Below are 16,985 nucleotides of genomic sequence, written 5' to 3' on the forward strand. Positions count from 1 at the left end.
CAGAAAGCACGTGCAAAGGGTATCCAGGCCAAAGGGTTCCAGGTGTGGCCAAGAGCACAGGGCACATTCTTATTGGATGCCCAGGTCAGCATCCTCCTTGTCACTTGTTTCTTTTTATTCCTGTTTTAATCCTTCCCCGGTTTTATTATATCTGTTTTTCAATGGAAACAGGTAGGTTAAACGTTTTTAAAAAATCAATTCCAGCTCAAATGCCCACTTGCTCAGTGATAACAGTCACCATTTGTTGAGTTCCAGTGACTTGCCAGGCATTTGCATGCATCTCCGTCCTCCAAACCACCTTCGGAGGGGGCAGCACTCTCCCAGGTTTACAGACGAGAAAACAGAGGCTCAGAGGGGAGGTGTACCCTGGTCAAGGTCACAAGAGCTCCTAAGTGGCCACAGCAGCCCTGGCCCCTAACATGCCCCCACTCCCACCCCGAGTCCCAGAGCCCAGCACCCTGTTCTACGCACCAGAGGGGGCTCCCATCTGCCTTGTTAGGAGGGAGATGAGGCTGAGTCAAGGTCAAGGCTGGGGAGGCCAAGAGGTGGTCAGGTGACCCACAGAATTCCATCAACAACACTCTGGTCCCCTCCCTGCCAAACCCCAAAGCTTCAGCCACAACCTGCCCCACCTTTGCATGACCCGTGAGCCTCACCAGAAAGTTCCCCGCCAGCTGCCAAGCAGGCCTTAGCTCCTTTGACAGAGCTGTAAGGCTCCCGTCACAAATGTCAATTCTGGGCCATTTGCTTCGTAGATTTTAACGTTCCTGTTTCTCCTCAACATCCCCAGCAAGGTAGCTCCTGCTCTTCAAAAGGGATGTGGCGTTTCATGATGTTTAAACCTACGTGAAATACAGCCAGGCGGCAATAATAAGACAGGCTCGAGCCCTGCTGGTAGGGGGATGGCTGACAGCCCGGCCTCTCTCTTCCCACATGCTACGCAGCCACCGCAGCTAAGCTCCTATTTTTATGGCAATTACAATGTCCGAAGAGGCGGAGACAGCAGCGAGGGGAAGGAGGAGGGTGGGTACCGCTCTACAGGACCACTTGTTGCCGCTGGGTGTGGGGTTCGGCTGATGGGGTTTTAATGAACCAAAGCGGGTGATGCCAGTCAGCCGTGTCCACCCCCCGCTGCCACCCTCTCAGGGCCATCCGGGCTCACTGTCAAACCCGGGTCCACACCCAGTACCTGTCCTCCCCGGAGGCTGCAGCCCAAGCTCCTGGTTCCCAAGTCCTCATTGGCTCCTGACACTCCCACAAGGACATAAATATTTGTGGTCCCTCCCCTGCCCAGTGTGCAGGCAGCAGGGGTTCCTGCCACCGTGCCCACCGGGCAGCCTGCTTTCACCCAGCAGTCCTCGGCAGAGATGAGTTGTTAGTTCCTGTCCTTTTGGGTCCCTCCTGGGGAACTGCTGTGCAGACATTCTTGGACAGCCCCCGCCACGGATGGGCACCGGCCATGTGCCAGCCCCGTCCAGGGATGGAGACCAGGGGTCAGTGGACCCTGCCCCTGCCCTCCAGGGGCTCTGGTCTAGTGGGTGGTGCAGTGAGATACTTCACTAATAAGAACAATACTTATCATTTACTGAGCCCCTCCAGTGTGCAAGGCATTACAGGCACTAACTCATTTTTTCCTCTTAATCCTCCCATAAGGTGCACGTGTGGAAACTGAGGCCCGGAGAAGCAGCTACTGGAACCAGATTTTACCCCAATCTATCAATACTTTGTGAGCTGGCTCTGAAGCCAGCCCGTGCCACACCCGTGGGGGGCTTCCAGCCCAGGCCTGGCTCCAGGACCCCCCAGAACAGCTACGCCCCTCCCATAAGTGATCAGTCAAGATTACAGGGGGGAGATTCCCTGGTAGTCCAGTGGTTAGGACTCCTCACATCCACTGACGAGGGTGTGGGTTCGATCCCTGGTTGGGAAACCAAGATCCCACAAGCTGCTCAGCGTGGCCAAAAAAAAAAAAAAAAAAGATTGCAGGGAAAGGGAACCCGTGATGCAGTCACTGCATCCACGTGAAACACGGCTGCCAGCAGGGCCTGAGGAAACATGAGTAGAAATGATTTGCAAAATAAATAAATGAGCCCCAAAGGTGAGCTTCTGAAACGCAAGAAGACCCCGAGGAGGGGAGAGGAAGGGAGGGCTGGGAGCTACAGGTGGCTTCAGGTCTGCCAGCTCGGGCTCAGGCGAGGCAGCCAAGCTCTGAAGGAGAGCTTCAGTCAACACCCCACCTCCTGGCCCCCTGGGGAGAGGGAACATCCCCTGTCCTGGGCTGTTCCCATGTGACACACACACCTTTCCCGACAGAAGGCAGAGCAGACACTGACAGCCCTGCCACGGAGGGGAGGGGGGCTAGCCCTCCTGCCCTGCATGATCACGGTCAAGAGGCCCCAAATCCAAAAGACTAGGGGTGAGGAAGGGCCCTCCTCACCTCCCTGGGCCCAGCAAGTGCTCGGCTCACCACAGGGAGGACAGGAAGGCGGTGCCCTCGACATCCCCTGACCCAGCCCTACTGAGGGCTGGTGCACAGCAGTCCTGGTTCCACGGGTCTGAGCTGCCCTCCCAGAGAAGCAGCAACAGCAGGAGGCCCAGAGCTGGCATTTCTTGGGTTTCCTCTATCCCAGACGTCGCTGTGCTGAGCGAATTGTCTCCTTTCAAACTCACGCTGAGGGACTTCCCGGTGGTCCAGTGATTAAGACTCTATGCTCTCAATGCAGGGGGCCTGGGTTCCATCCCTGGCCAGGGAACTAGAGCCCGCACGCCGCAGCTAAATCTCCCACACGTAGCAACGAAGATCCCGCAGGTGGCAACGAAGATCCTGCGTGCTGCACCTAAGACCTGGCTCAGCCAAAATAAATAAATAAACATTTAAAAAACAAACAAACTCACAATGACCCAGGACGTGGGTCCTAATGCACATTTTTTTTGTGTTTTTTTGGCTGCACTGGGTCTTCGTTGCTGCGCGCAGGGCTGTCTCTAGTTGTGGCGAAAAGAGGCTACTCTTCGTTGCGGTACGCGGGCTTCTCATTGCGGTGGCTTCTCTTGTTGCGGAGCACGGGCTCTAGGTGTGCGGGCTTCAGTAGCTGCGGTGTGTGGGCTCAGTAGTTGTGGCTCACGGGCTCTAGAGCGCAGGCTCAGTAGTTGTGGCGCACGGGCTTAGTTGCTCCGCGGCATGTGGGATCTTCCTAGACACAGGGATCAAACCCGTGTCCCGTGAATTGGCAGGCAGATTCTTAACCACTGCGCCACCGGGGAAGCCCCCTAATGCACTTTTATCCCTGTTTTACAGACGAGAAAACCGAGGCTCAGAAAGGTGAAGGGGCTTGCCTGAGGCCACACAGCTGGTGCACAGTGGAGCCGGGACTCATACCCAGGACTCCAAGTCCCAATTTCAATGTCCTGTAATGGAGACTCCAGAGCGGGTGGGGCTGTCTGGAGATTGGGAGGTGAGGAAGCGGGGGCTGGATACTTTCACTCTCTTTTAGGTCATGCTATGTCTTAGAGGCCACCCCAAGTTGGGACCAGGGCAGGTCCCACCCAGGAGTCCCCAGAGCCAGGCTCTGGTGTGTGTATGTAAGCCCACCCTAGGGGTCTGGAGAGAGCAGATTCATCTCAACACCCCCACAAACAGCACTGTCTGCACAGAGCTTTGTGTTGAGAGGGAGGGAAGGGGACCCCAGTTCCTGGGGGAAATCCATGGCTTTCACATGCTGTGCCGGACCCCCTTCACCTCCTAGGGACACAGGGTACCCATGCGTTAAACGGCGGGCAAGACACAGCCTCCTGGGGAGGCCCGAAGCTGGCTGGGCAGCCCTTTGCCAAGGCACTGCAGGATCATTCTGGGAGAGCGATCCAAGGGCTGCAGATCCAGCCCTTTTCATGCTTGGCCAATTTAATGGTCCCCATTAATTTCAAAACACACACATTCCCACAAGCTCCAGGCTCCTCAGCTCAGTGCTTGGGGTGGAGAGCACATCAGGGACACAGGCCGGCACACTGGTGTGGGTGCTGAAGGCTGGCAGCCTCAAGGACGAGATGAGCCGGACAGAAAGGGCTCAGGGCCCCTCAGCAGGGGGTGGCGGGCAGCGGAGCCCTACCTGCGTTTCCTGACCATTTGTGTGTTGTGATGGGGAGAAAAAGGCCCAGGAGAAAGGGCAGTGCTGGGAGTTAGGAAGGCCTGCTTTGCCACTTCCCTGCTATGTGACCCTGAGCAGGTCACCGTCTCTCTCTGGGCTTCAGATGCTCCCCTGTCTTCCCTACAAGACTGCAAATGCCTTGGCGGCAGGCACTGGGTCATTGGGCCTCACACTGAGCCAGGAACCTCACCAGCTGCCCACACAAGTGGCAGTCTGCCACTGTCCTCTCCTGCATGATGCTTTAGTCCCTTCTACTCCCTTCCAGCCCTGGCTTATATGACCGACCAAGAGGGCTGCGTGGGGGGCTGGGGCAGAAGGAGGGGGCCCAGAGGGGATCACTGGTTCATCCAGTCCTTCCTGCTGTCTGACCAACTCTCAAGGACATCTGATCACTCATTCATTCAACAAACATTTACTGAGTCTCAGGACAAAAGATCATCGGGTCCAAGGTCCATTGCCCACTGTCACGTTCCCTATGGAAGGACAGGAACAATCTGGCTAATAAAGGGAAACTTGGGAGAAGACCTTGGGGCAGAAGGACCTTCCAGGATCCTCGAGTCCTGCCCATCGGCCAGAGCTCGGCTCACTGGCCCAGGCCCTGTGAGCCCTTGAGGGAATCTCAATAATTCAGAAGGGATCCATCATTTATGAATTTATGTAACCACTTCTCGACCTTGTGGAAATGAGCCTCCCTCCTCCTGCAGTGGTGGAAATCAGGCCTTGGCACAGTCTTTGGTGTCCCAGGCTTTCTAATGTGGGGAGAGAGCCACCTGCACCCCAGGCCTCCCTGTTGGCCTCCCAATCCACTCAGCCCCCCACCCCTAGACTGGACCCAGAGGGAACTTCTGAAAAAGCAAACGTGACGGCATCCCTCTCAAACCCAAGTTTGAAAGATGAGGGTTTGATTCCTGGCTCGGCCTTTTACCCAGCACTGTGGTCCCATACGTTCCTCAGTCTCCTCATCTGTAAACTGGGGGAATATTATTGCCTGCCTCAGAAATGAGGTGATATGTCCAGTGTGGGGGCAGCCCCTGGCCCAGAGGGAACACACAGTAACACACTACCCCCACCCAGAAGCAGGGCTTGGTGGGGTGCTCAGGGCAGGGACTGGGGCACAGGACGACCAAGCAGCCACAGGAGCAGGAGCCCACCACAAGGCCTCATGGGGCCCATGAGCCTGGACCCATCTTTTCTGCACTGACCACCCAGTCCCCATCCCGCTTCTCTGTTTCCCTGTAGTGAGGACAGATGACAGCAGACCCACTCTGGGGACCCCAAATTTTAAACCAGAAAAGAAAAGGGAACAAAGAGAAGGTATTCCCAGCTACCCACGAAAAAAGTGGGGGTGGGGATTTCCTGGAGGCTCTTTAGTCTGGCAAACCTTCCCTACCTGTGCCACTACTGCTTAGCTGTGTGGCCTTAGGTAATATGCTTCAAGTCTCTGAACCTCAGTTTCCCATTGACACCGTGGGGCTGATATAACACCAGGAGGCTAGGAGAGGTAGCATGGGGTGTGGATACAGCCTAGACCTAGAGGGAGACCCTCAGCTCAGGACCCACCACGGCTCATTCCAAGCCCCCCAGAACTTCCCCTGAGTCCCACCCGCCTCACCCTCCCTGCCAGTGCTCTCCCTCTCTCCCCTTAGAATGTCCCTGTCCAATTTCTAACTCAGATCCCTACTTCTCAGCTCAAGTACTGCCTCCTCCAGGCAGCCCTCCAGATTGCCTCCCACCCTTGCAGGTGTGATTCTCATCCCTCATGCACTTTGCTGTCCCTTCCATTCATATTTTTCACTCTGCATTTGGGAATTGAGATTGAGTCTTCTGTAGCCCAGGACCTACCCCAATGCCTGGTGCACAACAGGCCTGCCATGTACGCCTGCTGATCGAATGAATGAAAGGCTACACATGAGTTTGAATTCTGACTCAGTCACCTGCCGAGCTGGGGCATGTTATCTCCTTCTTGAGCCTCAGTTTGATCACTGAAAAGGGGGATCCGAGTCCTGCCTGCTTTGCGGGGATGCCAAGTGGTCGGCATGGAGGTAGTGGCCCGTCTCACCTGTGCTCCCCAGGGGCCAGGGCCCAGGGAGTCTTCCGTGGCTCACAGGTTCCCGCCCACCCTCCCTGCCCACTGCAAAGAGGCTGCTGCTGAAGGTAGCTGTGGAGGCCCGGCCTCAGTAAACACCTTTAAATCTGAAGTGACAGGTAAAGCGATTTACGGAGACAGTTCAGCGTCAGATCACTTCCCACAAGGCAGTCGGCGTCCCTCGGCCCCCCTGCTTGCTAGTCCACCAAGGTGGTCTCTAAATCACTGACTCCGAGCGGTGGCCCAGGGACAGCCAGTGGGCCAGGCTCCTCCGGGCCCTCCTGGCAGCAGAAGGGATGAAGCAAGGGCTTTGGCTGGCTTGCCAAGGAGACGAGGGTGATAGAAGCAGCTGGCAGATTTTCACAAATCAAAGCCCCAAGACTTAAGGAAACAGAGCACCACTTCATGCCTTATTTTAAATAAATAAGCAACTTAAAAAAACTCCCAGTGAGGCCAGCTTGTCGCTGTGAAACATGGCTCCCCACCTGTTCTGCACGGCCCGGCCCGCATGCCAGGTCCCCTCAAAGGCTCCCCTGACCCTCCTTGCCTCCTGCGCCCTCCTTGCAGAATTAATTGGCCCCTGAGGCGACGCGTGGCACTCTGCTCAGACCTCGCTTCCAGTGCTTTGTCACATTATATTCTATTTAGTTTCTCTCGTGCTGACTTTCCAATACTAATTTACAGGGGCTTGCTATGTGCCAACCCTGGGGTGGGGCCAACGATGCTCCATTTTTCAGATGGGGAAATAGAGCCTTGGAGACACCTGACCAGAGGCCACAGCACGCGCATGGCCTTGACTCAGTGGCCTGGGACAGCTTTGCAGTTTAATATTCCTTCTGTCTTTGCACAAAGCATCACATTCATCCCTGCTCTGTCCCGTTATGCCCTGAAGGCCAAAGCCGGCAGCCGGACCCTGGACTGGCCAAGAATGGGGGTCTTTCTTTGTGCCAGGACATTTCCTGCCTGGGATTCAGCTGTCTGTCAGGAACTAGGGGCCCACAAGCACAGGCTTGGTAAGCTGGCAAACTCAAGGGCATGGAAGGGACCCTGTCAAGGTCATGCTGCCTCTCCCCATAGTCCCCACCATTCCGTGGCAAAGAGAAGACATAAACACTCCAGAAGCTGAGGCACGCCCCCAGACCCAAGCTTTCTCTGGAGGAGATGCTAGGCCTGGCTCTCTCTAGACACAGCCTGGGGGACGTGGGGCCAAGCTGGAGAGGCAGGCGCTGCCCCAAAGAATCTCCTGCTCCAGAATGGGGGCTGCAGGGGCTTTCTGGCTTATCTCACCAGCATGGCAGCCCAATTTAATTAAGATGGATGCAGTGTGCCCCCGTGGGCAGGAGCCGCCGCCAGCACAGATGGCAGGAGCCTGAGACTCTCCAGACTCTGCCCGAGCAAGTGGCCTCGGCTGGCAGCCACTGGGGCAAGACCAAGGATGACCCGGGGAGGCCTGCACTGCCCCTGGGAGCTTGAGGGGGTTTGGTCCTGTCCCCTGTGACCTCATGCCCTGCCACCAGCCAGGCAAACATCCTTCTACTCTGTTCCAGCCCCCCTCCACATACCATATAACATACATCATATTATACACACAACAAATCACACACATATCCACTATTACAGGCACATAATGGCACATACACCCCAATCACATATCAAATATCAACAGAGTGGGGTAAAAACCAGCCCTGGACTTCAAATGCCAGGGGAACAGTTGGGAAACTGAGTCTGATTTTCCAAAGTCCTGAGCGAGGCTGTGGGTGGAGTCACTCTGCGGGGAGGGGAGAAGTGAAGGGGGCAGGAAGAGAGGACACCCGGCCCCTGCCCTCTCCAAGGATCCCCAGGGTCCTCCCTAGGGATGCGAAGAGCGCCTGCGCGGCTGGAGACACCCCCGAGCCACAGTTCTTCAGGATGGAGGGGTTCTGGGGCGCTGATCCCTTTCTCGAACAGGCCCTTCCCAGCCCCCTGCAGGCCTCCCCCTCCATGGTCCCTGCAGCTGGAGCAAGGCCCAGGCAGCGATGGCATCTTCCCTACCCTTCCCCATCTGGCCTCAGGGACAAAGAGAGAGTCCCCGCCCCCCACCCCGTCCCGAGAAAATCCAGAAGCTCCACAGTGGACCTGAAGCCCCCAGCCCTGTCCGACCCACACGGCTCCCCATGGGCCACAGACCCTGGCGGGACCAACACTGCCCCTGACTTCAAAAATAAAAATTAAAAAATTCCCACCCCGAGATAACTGCTCGCTCCTTTTCCTCATTGTGGTGGCTCCGCGGTCGGCGCTGAGAAGCAATTATTCAGGGCTAATGATTATAATCAAGTCAAATAGAATTTAATGGACACGTATTCTCTTCCTGCTTGAAACTTTACATATGAATTAAGCACATGTGGGTTTCACGAGGCACAGACCAGATTTATGCAGCCCTGAAAAGCCCCTCGCTGCCGCGACTTTTATTCCGCTAATAAACAGGCTGATTTACCGGCTCTGCTGTGCGCAGGAACCGCGATCTCTGCTGCCCCCTGGTGGGCGGCGGCCCCAGGCCATGGTTGGGAGGTGCCCAGGGAGGATGCTGGAGGGTACCAAACCCACCAAACACCCCCGAGGTCTGATTAGTGCCAAGGCCACCCAAACACCGGGCTGGGAAAACCTGCAGGGAGGGTCCGCAGGGGATGCAGGCTCTGTGTGGGAGCTCTGGATCCAGGGCCCACCTCAGCCTTTTTTTGGGGTTCCAGGCAGGTTCTGGGTCCTCCCAGCTATGAGGCTCTTTCCAGAAAAAAAGGAGATCCCGGGAAGACACACCAGGAGGTATTTAGTAAACTGAAGCAGGCAGGGGGAGGCATAGCTGCTCATTTGTAGGAAGTACCAGGATCCCTAGGCATCCCTGGGCCAGGGTTGAAGTCCAGTGACTCTGCCGACATCAATTCTAGCACCGACAACAGCGGTAGGTGCTGAGGGCTCTGTTCATGCCAGGTGCTGCGTGAGCATCACTGTTCATGGGCATCAGACCCTAATATCCCCAACTATCCAATGGGTGGGTTTCCCGCCATTCCCATCATGCAAGCCCAGGCAGGTACATGGAGAAGGGGAGTCCCCAGAAAGACACAGCAAACACTGCCACGCCCAGCCCTGGCGAATCAAATGAAGCCAGGACCAAAGCACTTCCCTGAGAGCATGAGAGGCTGACAGAGCTGCTGCACTCAGAGTCTGGCCAGGCACAAGGGCACTTAGGCAGAGCCATTAATCATGCCTGCAGCCCCGCGAGCAGGCTCCAGAGCCCCCATACCACTCCATCTGCATTCTGCCCACACCCTGCCTTTGTCCCCACACCCTCCCTCCTGGCTGCCAACCATCAACCTGGCTGGGAAGGAGGTGATAAGATGCCCTACTTTTCCCTCTGGCCACTTTGCAGCTCAGGAAGAAAAGTACCAGTGGGGGGGGGACTTCCCTGGTGGCACAGTGGTTAAGAATCCACCTGCCAGCGCAGGGCACACGGGCTCAAGCCCTGGTCCAGGAGGATCCCACATGCCACAGAGCAACTAAGCCCATGCGCCACAACTACTGAAGCCCTCGTGCCTAGAGCCCGTGCTCCGCAACAAGAGAAGCCACTGCAATGAGAAGGACGCTCACCGCAACCAAGAGTAGCCCCCGCTCACCACAACTAGAGGAAGCCCACACACAGCAACGAAGGCCCAACACAGCCAAAAATAAATAAATAAAATAAATAAATTTATTAAAAAAAAAAAAAAAGTACCAGCGGGGCGCCTCCCACACCCTTGCCAGTGACTGACAGGGCCCAGGGCACTAGGCAGGGCAGCCTCGCAGGCCTGTGGCAATGTCCCCTCAGCCGGGGTCCCAAGGCTTGGTCCTTCCACACCAGGCCATCCCTCTGGGGTCCAGGCATCAAGAATACCCTTCTCTCCTGGGCCACTGTGACTTGACTTGTCTTAGCCCCGTGTCTCCCCAGATGGGGACCTCGCTGCTACCCACCATCCTAGTGGCCCAAGAGAAACACATCAGAGGAAGCAGAAACCCAAAGGTGACCCCACCACACCCTGCTCCGAGTCAGAACTCCTACCTTCCTGTGACTGGTCACCTGTGTGCTGAAATAGGCAATGAGGGGGGAGGGAACACCCCTGTGACCACACAGTTCTGCGAACATCAGCGGGGAGACGTGCAGAGCAATGCCACTGCCGGAAATGCAACCCAGATCACAGACAAGCGGGCCCAGAGCGGATGAGCGGCCACCTCTCCCCTGGTCACTCAAGCCCAGTCGCTTAGCAAGACCAGCACGGGCACCACCAAGACCCAGAGTCGCTTGGCCACTCCACGCTCTGGCCAGCACTGGGGTCAGCCAATGGCTGCAAGCCCAAGGGTGCAATGAAGGAGATTTGAGACGCTCCTGGGAGCGCCTGTGACTGCGCAGGTGGGGAGGGGCTAGCACAGTGGAGTTTCCCTATGAGTTGGAACCCAAGACAAGGAGGTCTGCCCAGGCCTGCGAACCTTTCTCCAAGAAGGAGGCTCCATCCTGTGACACTTGGCAACCACAGTGGGGGGATTCGGCCCCCACTCGCCCTTGTCCTGTGAACCACCTGAGCACCTGCTGGACTTGACCGCCCCTTGACACACCACTCCTGACCTCAGCCAGACAACCACTGCCTGGGAGCAGAGCCGCCACCTTCCTCCCTCTCCCAAGAGGGGAGAGACACAAAAGACTCCTCAACTCATCACAATAAACTGCCCAGCCAGCAAGAGCTGTTGCAGGAAGCTGACAGGGGTGCAGGGGCCTCTGCCCCCACCCTTCTTCTGACATGCTCCCCAACATGTTTCCTCACCCACCCCAATTAGAAGGGGGGCTGGGAGGGCAGGAGGTGGAGGAAGGAAAGCAGTGGTCAGGGGCATCTGCAGCCCCCAAGGTCGGACCACCCCATCTGGCCACCGCCTTCCTGGCAGGGCAGTCCGGCGCAATTCCAGCAGAGCTCTCTCCCTTACCAGCCACTAACGGGTCTCAGAGCTTCGAGGCAGCTCAGCCAAGGCGCCCCTGACGCAGCAGGTCAGGGTTTCAAGGGGAGAGGAGTCCACGCTGCCGACACGCTGGGCTCCCGTGGCGCCAGCAGGCCACCCTCACCCAGCCACCCGAGCCTCACTGGAGCCAGGTGGCATCCACGCGTGCCTGCTACAGTGACGAGGTGGCCACCCAGGTCTCTGGCTCAGGCTGGCCAGAAGCCCTCACTCACCGGCGTTGACGATGGCGTCCACCTCCAGCTTGGTGATATCGCCTCGGAACAGGGAGATCTTCTCGTTGAGCTGCTTGTCCTTCTTGTACTTGGGCTCCTCCACCTTCACAGTCACCCCTGGAACAAGCAGAGGCCGAGGGTGGGGTCACAGAGAGGTCCCCACTGCAGAGTGACCCACCAGTGGCCACCAGTCAGGCAAGCCGCCATCAACTGCCCTCCACCTCCAGAGGCAATGTGCCACGCGAGGACCGACGACACGGTAATGACAGCCCACACTGACTAAGCACCTACTGTGTGCAGCACACACTCATCTCCTTGAATCTTCACAACGTTGCACACAGGTAGAGTATCAATGCCATCCATCCCCGTTTTCCACACTAGGTAACTGAGGCCTAGGAGGGTTAAGTAACTTGGCCTGTGTTCCCGGTTACCAGGCCTGAAATTTGCAGGGCCTACGTGCTCACCAGGACGCTGCACTGCAGGCCGCTACACCAAGCAGCAAATCCCAGCTCCAGCGGCCATGGGATTGCAGGTCTAAGGCTCAGTTTCCCAACGGTATAATGGGGATAAAAACCGAACCTGCCTCAGGCTGTGTTGATAATTAAATGAGGTGACACTGCAAAGGGCCCGCACACAGCAAGCACTCATAAATGCTGCCGCCATTCTCCTTCTTGGCCTTGTCTTTATGATTTTCCCAAGATATGGGCCTGAAAGGGCCACACACCACCCGCACAGCTGGGCTGCCCAGCGCAGGGCCTACCTTTCGCCGCCTCCTTCCACGTCGGGATCTTCTTCAGCCTGACGAAGTCCCGGCAGAAGTAATGTTCCTCCCGCTGCTTGTCACTCAGGCCCTTCAGAAACGCTGCAGGGGTGGGTGGGGTGGGCAGGAGAGTCAGGCGGGCAGGGAGAGGAGCAGTCCAGGGGGCCTCCCCACCACCCACAGGTCTCCTATCCTCACGGGGATGCTCGCCTCGTCCAAGGATGCAAAGCAGCCCTGCACACCCATCCTTCCCGCAAGCACATGGGGAGGGGCGCGGAAGGAGGGTCCCCTAGAAGATCTTGCTGTGCCCTCTTTGTTAGGAGGGGAAATTGAGGCCCATGGAGGTGGAGGGTGTCTCTCAGGCACCACAGACCTGAGAGCAGAATTCAACTCTGCCACTTTCCAGTTGCGTCCACACCTCTGGGTCCCTAATATCTTCAAGACAGCCCTTGCAGACTAATTTCAAGCTTACTCATACATGCTAAGGCCAGGTAGGTCGGCGGCACTGAATCTCAGTTACATCATCATTGTCGTTATTTGTAGGCAGCAGGACACAGGGAACCAGGACACCCGTGCTCCTCAAAGAGCCACAGAACCAAGTGGGTCTGGTGCCCGTTTGTGACAAACCCCCTGCATTGGCAGAGGGCTCCCCACAGAGAGATGCCCACTGGGTGAGTCATGAATCAAGGGAGTGGCTGGAATTGTCCCCATTTTACAGATAAAGAAACAGGCTCAGGAAGGTCAGGAAGCCACCCGTGGTCATACAGCTAGTGAGTGGGAAGCCAGGCCCCCCATCCACTCACAGATTCTGGGTCCACCCAGGCTGGTTCCCCTGCTGGGCCTCGTCTTCCCTTTGGGTGGCCCCAGGCAGGGAAGCCTCTCTCCAGAGCAGCAGTCCAGGCTCACGGCTCGTGGGCTCCCCCTGCCGGCCTGAGACCACCAGGGCAGCCTGGCTCTCAGCCCAGCCTTGTCCTCCACCACACACTCCCCAGATGGAGCAGCCCCCAGTGACCACCAGGGGAGGGGGAGACAACAAAGAGGAAAGACCACAGTCAAGGAACCCAAAAAGCATCAGAAAATGTGCAGAGGTAGGAGGGCAATTAGAGGGGGTAGGGGGAGAGGTAGGGTCTGCCTGCTGGAGCCTTCTGTGGAAAGGCAGAGACAGACAGGTATTCAAGAGACAGGTGGGTCCCCCATATGTGCCTTTGCCCTGCCAAAGTCAGTCCATCCAAGCCTCTGCTCCTCAAGATGCCCGAGGAGCCTGGAAAGGGCCCCGTTCACAGTCCAGCTCAACACTGTAGGGAATTATTACAAAAAGCTCGTTACACCTTGAATTTGCTTATACCAACTCCAGCTCAAGATAGAACCACACTCTCCGGCGGCCACTTCCCACCCCCTTCCTTAAACACCCATCACACGCAGGTCCTACACATGGTGCTGGAGATCCAACCCCCAGCAATGCAGACGTGGTCCTGGCCCTCGTGAATTTATAATTCTCAGCAGGGGAGACAGAGGCTGACCAGGCTTTACCCAATCAAGCAAGCAATCCAAATTCCAAGAAGTGCTATGGAAGGGACACTCGGGGACTGGGAGAGGAGGTAGCCGGAACCCCAGTCCAGGGGGGCTTAGCGGAGACTGGGAAGAGGACTGAGAGGTAGCCAGGGTAGGGAAGGGTGTTCCACCATCCGGAACAGCATGTTCGAGGTTCTGGGTGGGTGCAATCCAGGGTGTGGGGCAGGAGGCAAGCACAGGGGGAGAATGATGCTGAGGGGAGACAGGGGCACCTCATCCCAGGAGCACCCAAATCAGATTAAAAATGCTTCCACCAGGTAGAGATTAAGAATCCCCCCACAGCAGTGCCATTCTCATTCTTTCTAAGAGGCAAGAGTATCCAGCGTGGATGGTACCCAGCGTGGACAGTCCCCTCTGTCACTAGAGTCCCTGGATGCTCACAGCCCATTTCCCAGCCTCCTTCTCAAGGGTCTGCCCTCCCCATGATCTGAGAAACAGGCCAAGAGCTCCTACTTTAAACGCTCCTTTCTTTGCATGTTGGGGGGGGGGGATGGTGCTGGTATTTGAAGGAACTGAAGTGCTTCTCCAAGCCTTGCTTGTCTTCTTCTGTAAAATGGGGGCACAGAAAGCTCCCTCGCGTTAAATGAGAAGCAGAACAGGCTTAGCTGGGCACAAAACAAAGCACTCAGCTGCCGGCAGACGGTACCACCAAGCAAAAACCAGGCTCGACTCCTTCCAGGCTCTGCCTCTCCCTGGCAGTCTGAATACAGATCAGTCAGTTAACATATTTACTGAGCACCCACCATGCACCAAACCTGGGAGGCGAGGTGAGGTCTGGGGCCTGACCAAACAGAGGGGCGGCTGGGACAGCTTCCTGGAAGAGGTACCCCCAGTTTCTCTGGTCTGCCCCAGGAGCTGCAAATCGCTCGAGAAACTCCCACCAACCAAGCAGAGGCTCCCTCTAAATTCTTCATCTTCCCTAGGTGGCCACTCCAGCCACTCCTTTGGAAGTGGGTGCCCCCTCCCCCTTCTCCCTCTCCCAAGGCTCCTCCGCTCGTCCTCCCGGCCATCCATCCCGTGGATGCTGCCTCCCCCTCCCACCAAGGCAGAACACCCCCTCACACACCTGCCCATATCCCGTTCTCCCTCCCTCAGGTCACTGGGCACGAAGGCCTCCCAACCAAGGCCGCCCAGCTCACCTCCCCAAGGACTCACTCCTGCGGCTCCCCCTCCACTGGACTGTCCTGCCTGCCCTCAAACACCTTCTGGTGTACCCCGGCTTTTAAAACAAAACCCTCCCTCAACCACGCATTCCACACGCTGTAGCTGTGGCCTCGTTTCTCTGCCTCACTCCACTGTCTCCACTCGCTGTCTCCACTTCCTCCTCCCCCCGACCCCACCTCTCCATCAAGGCCAAGGTCAGAGGCACCACACTGGCCACTCGTCCTTATTCAGTGGCCCTTCCTGGCCTCCCCTGTACCCTCAGCACCCCCAACCCCTTCTTTCTTCTCAGGACCCCAAACTTCCGATCCCAGGCTGCTCGCTGGCCCCCCTTCTCAGCCTCCTTGCTGCCTCCCCTCTTCCTTAATCTACACCCTCTCCCTGGGTTTTCACATCAGTTCCACACATTCGAAAACGCTCATGATCCCAAGGCTGCACCTCCAGCCCCTCGCCTCTTCCGAGCATCTGCTCCCCCAGGCCCACAGCCTGCTCTCATCCCCAAATTCTGTGTGTGCAGAACTGAGCTTCTGACCTTTCTATCCTTCCTCCTTCTCAGTGAACAGCCCCAGACTTTGCTGGGGCCCCAAACCAAGGGTCTTTCCTTTCTCTTCTTCCCTCTTCCATCCATCTGCAGGCTGTTAGATTTATCCCCCCAACACCACAGACACCGTGCCTTCTGCTACTCCCACCAGGGCTAAGCCTCCGTCATTGATTGCTCCCTAGACCCCTCTGGAAGCGCCTCCCCCCCGCCCCGCCCGGCCAGCTGACTCCCTGTGTCCACCCTATGGTCTGTTCCTAACACAGCAGCCCAGAGGTATTAGGGACAGAAGTCAGATAGAAGCTGTCTCTCTGTGTGAAGCTCAGTTCAAACCCCAAGTCCTTGCCAGGGCTTGGAGAGCCTGCCTCTTTCCCAACCTCCTCCCGTGCTACCCTCCCCACTGCACTTCACCCTGCCCACAGCCCCTCAGCCTTTCAGTTCCCCCAACAGCCAAGCTGTTTCCCGCCTCAGGGCCCATGTACCTGCTGTGCCTCCTGCCTGGTCTTCCTTTACAGTTCCCTCCTCACTGCCCTCCCCCTCCCAGAGCAGCTGCCTCCCCTACCATCTGTGCTTTGCTTGACCTTGGCCATATGGGGATATGTCATGTTTATGTTGGATTCCCAGCACCTGGCACAGCATAAAGCATGTGTGAGTGTCCCTGGGCATCTGTGGGATGAATCAATGAACCAAGGAGCTGAGACCTGAAGGTTGCGGTCAAGTTTGCTAACAGAACAGGGTCTCCCGGGAGGAGGGAACAACGCGTGCAAAAGCCCTGAGGTCGGAGAGAGTGTACGGGTGGGGAAATGGAGAGAAATCCAGAACAGTTGGACGGGAGAGCAAAAGCAGGGCTCTGGCAGCCTCCCCCGGCCCGTCTGGGGCGTTTGCCGGCCCGTGGCCTGGCCGCTGCTGGGGGTTTGATTCCACTCTTGCTCCTCGGTCCCCCCAGGTTTGGGCTCATGACCTCCCACCATCATTTTCGTGGGCAAGGTGCTCACCCTCTCAGCCTCAGTTTTCTCGTCTCTAGAATAGGGACAAGGCCAGCCTTCCCTGGCACCCAAGCTTGCTGTGAACAAGAAGATTGGCTGCAAAAACACAGAGGAAGCTGTCGAGTGCGATATACACATCAGGTATACTCAGTCTTTCCTGTGTGTGAAATAAGAAGGCCCAAAGAGAGCAAACGAAAACAAGACAAAATTTGGGAGGGGAAACATTATTTTTCCAACTTGGGGCAAAGCAGGTGCAGGAGCTCTTTAAGTTACTTGGGTCCCCATATTTATCGTCTTGCACAACTGTGACCAAAGGCCCCCTCCGAGGCCTTGCCATGCCCAAATGCCAGTACTCAGAGCTGGCTGGACCTGTGGCCGGAGTGCAGGCCCGTACTGTGACACTGGAGGGGTTGGTCAGCCAGAGCGCAGACCAACCCCATAGGACTCCCAAGACCGGAGTCCCTCTGGCTGGGGCAGGCCCCGGGCACCCCACGGCACTAGTCTGGGTGCCCAGA

General features: G+C 57.0%; 1 protein-coding gene across 2 annotated transcripts in view; it reads right to left on the minus strand.

Moving 5' to 3' along the window:
• MACROD1 (mono-ADP ribosylhydrolase 1) overlaps positions 1–16,985 on the minus strand; it is a 151,897-nt gene that overhangs the window by 129,081 nt on the left and 5,831 nt on the right. For both annotated transcript variants that reach the window (XM_029206910.1, XM_029206909.1), the window contains exons 2-3: positions 12,214–12,315; positions 11,454–11,570 (exon numbers count right to left, since the gene is read on the minus strand). In XM_029206910.1, the coding sequence (XP_029062743.1) occupies positions 11,454–11,570; positions 12,214–12,315 (219 nt within the window). The remainder of the gene's footprint in view (positions 1–11,453; positions 11,571–12,213; positions 12,316–16,985) is intronic.

The sequence above is a fragment of the Monodon monoceros genome, unplaced genomic scaffold, assembly GCF_005190385.1.
Source record: "Monodon monoceros isolate NGI ecotype Baffin Bay Population unplaced genomic scaffold, NGI_Narwhal_1 Super_Scaffold_7, whole genome shotgun sequence".
In the NCBI taxonomy this organism is placed as follows: Eukaryota; Metazoa; Chordata; class Mammalia; order Artiodactyla; family Monodontidae; genus Monodon; species Monodon monoceros.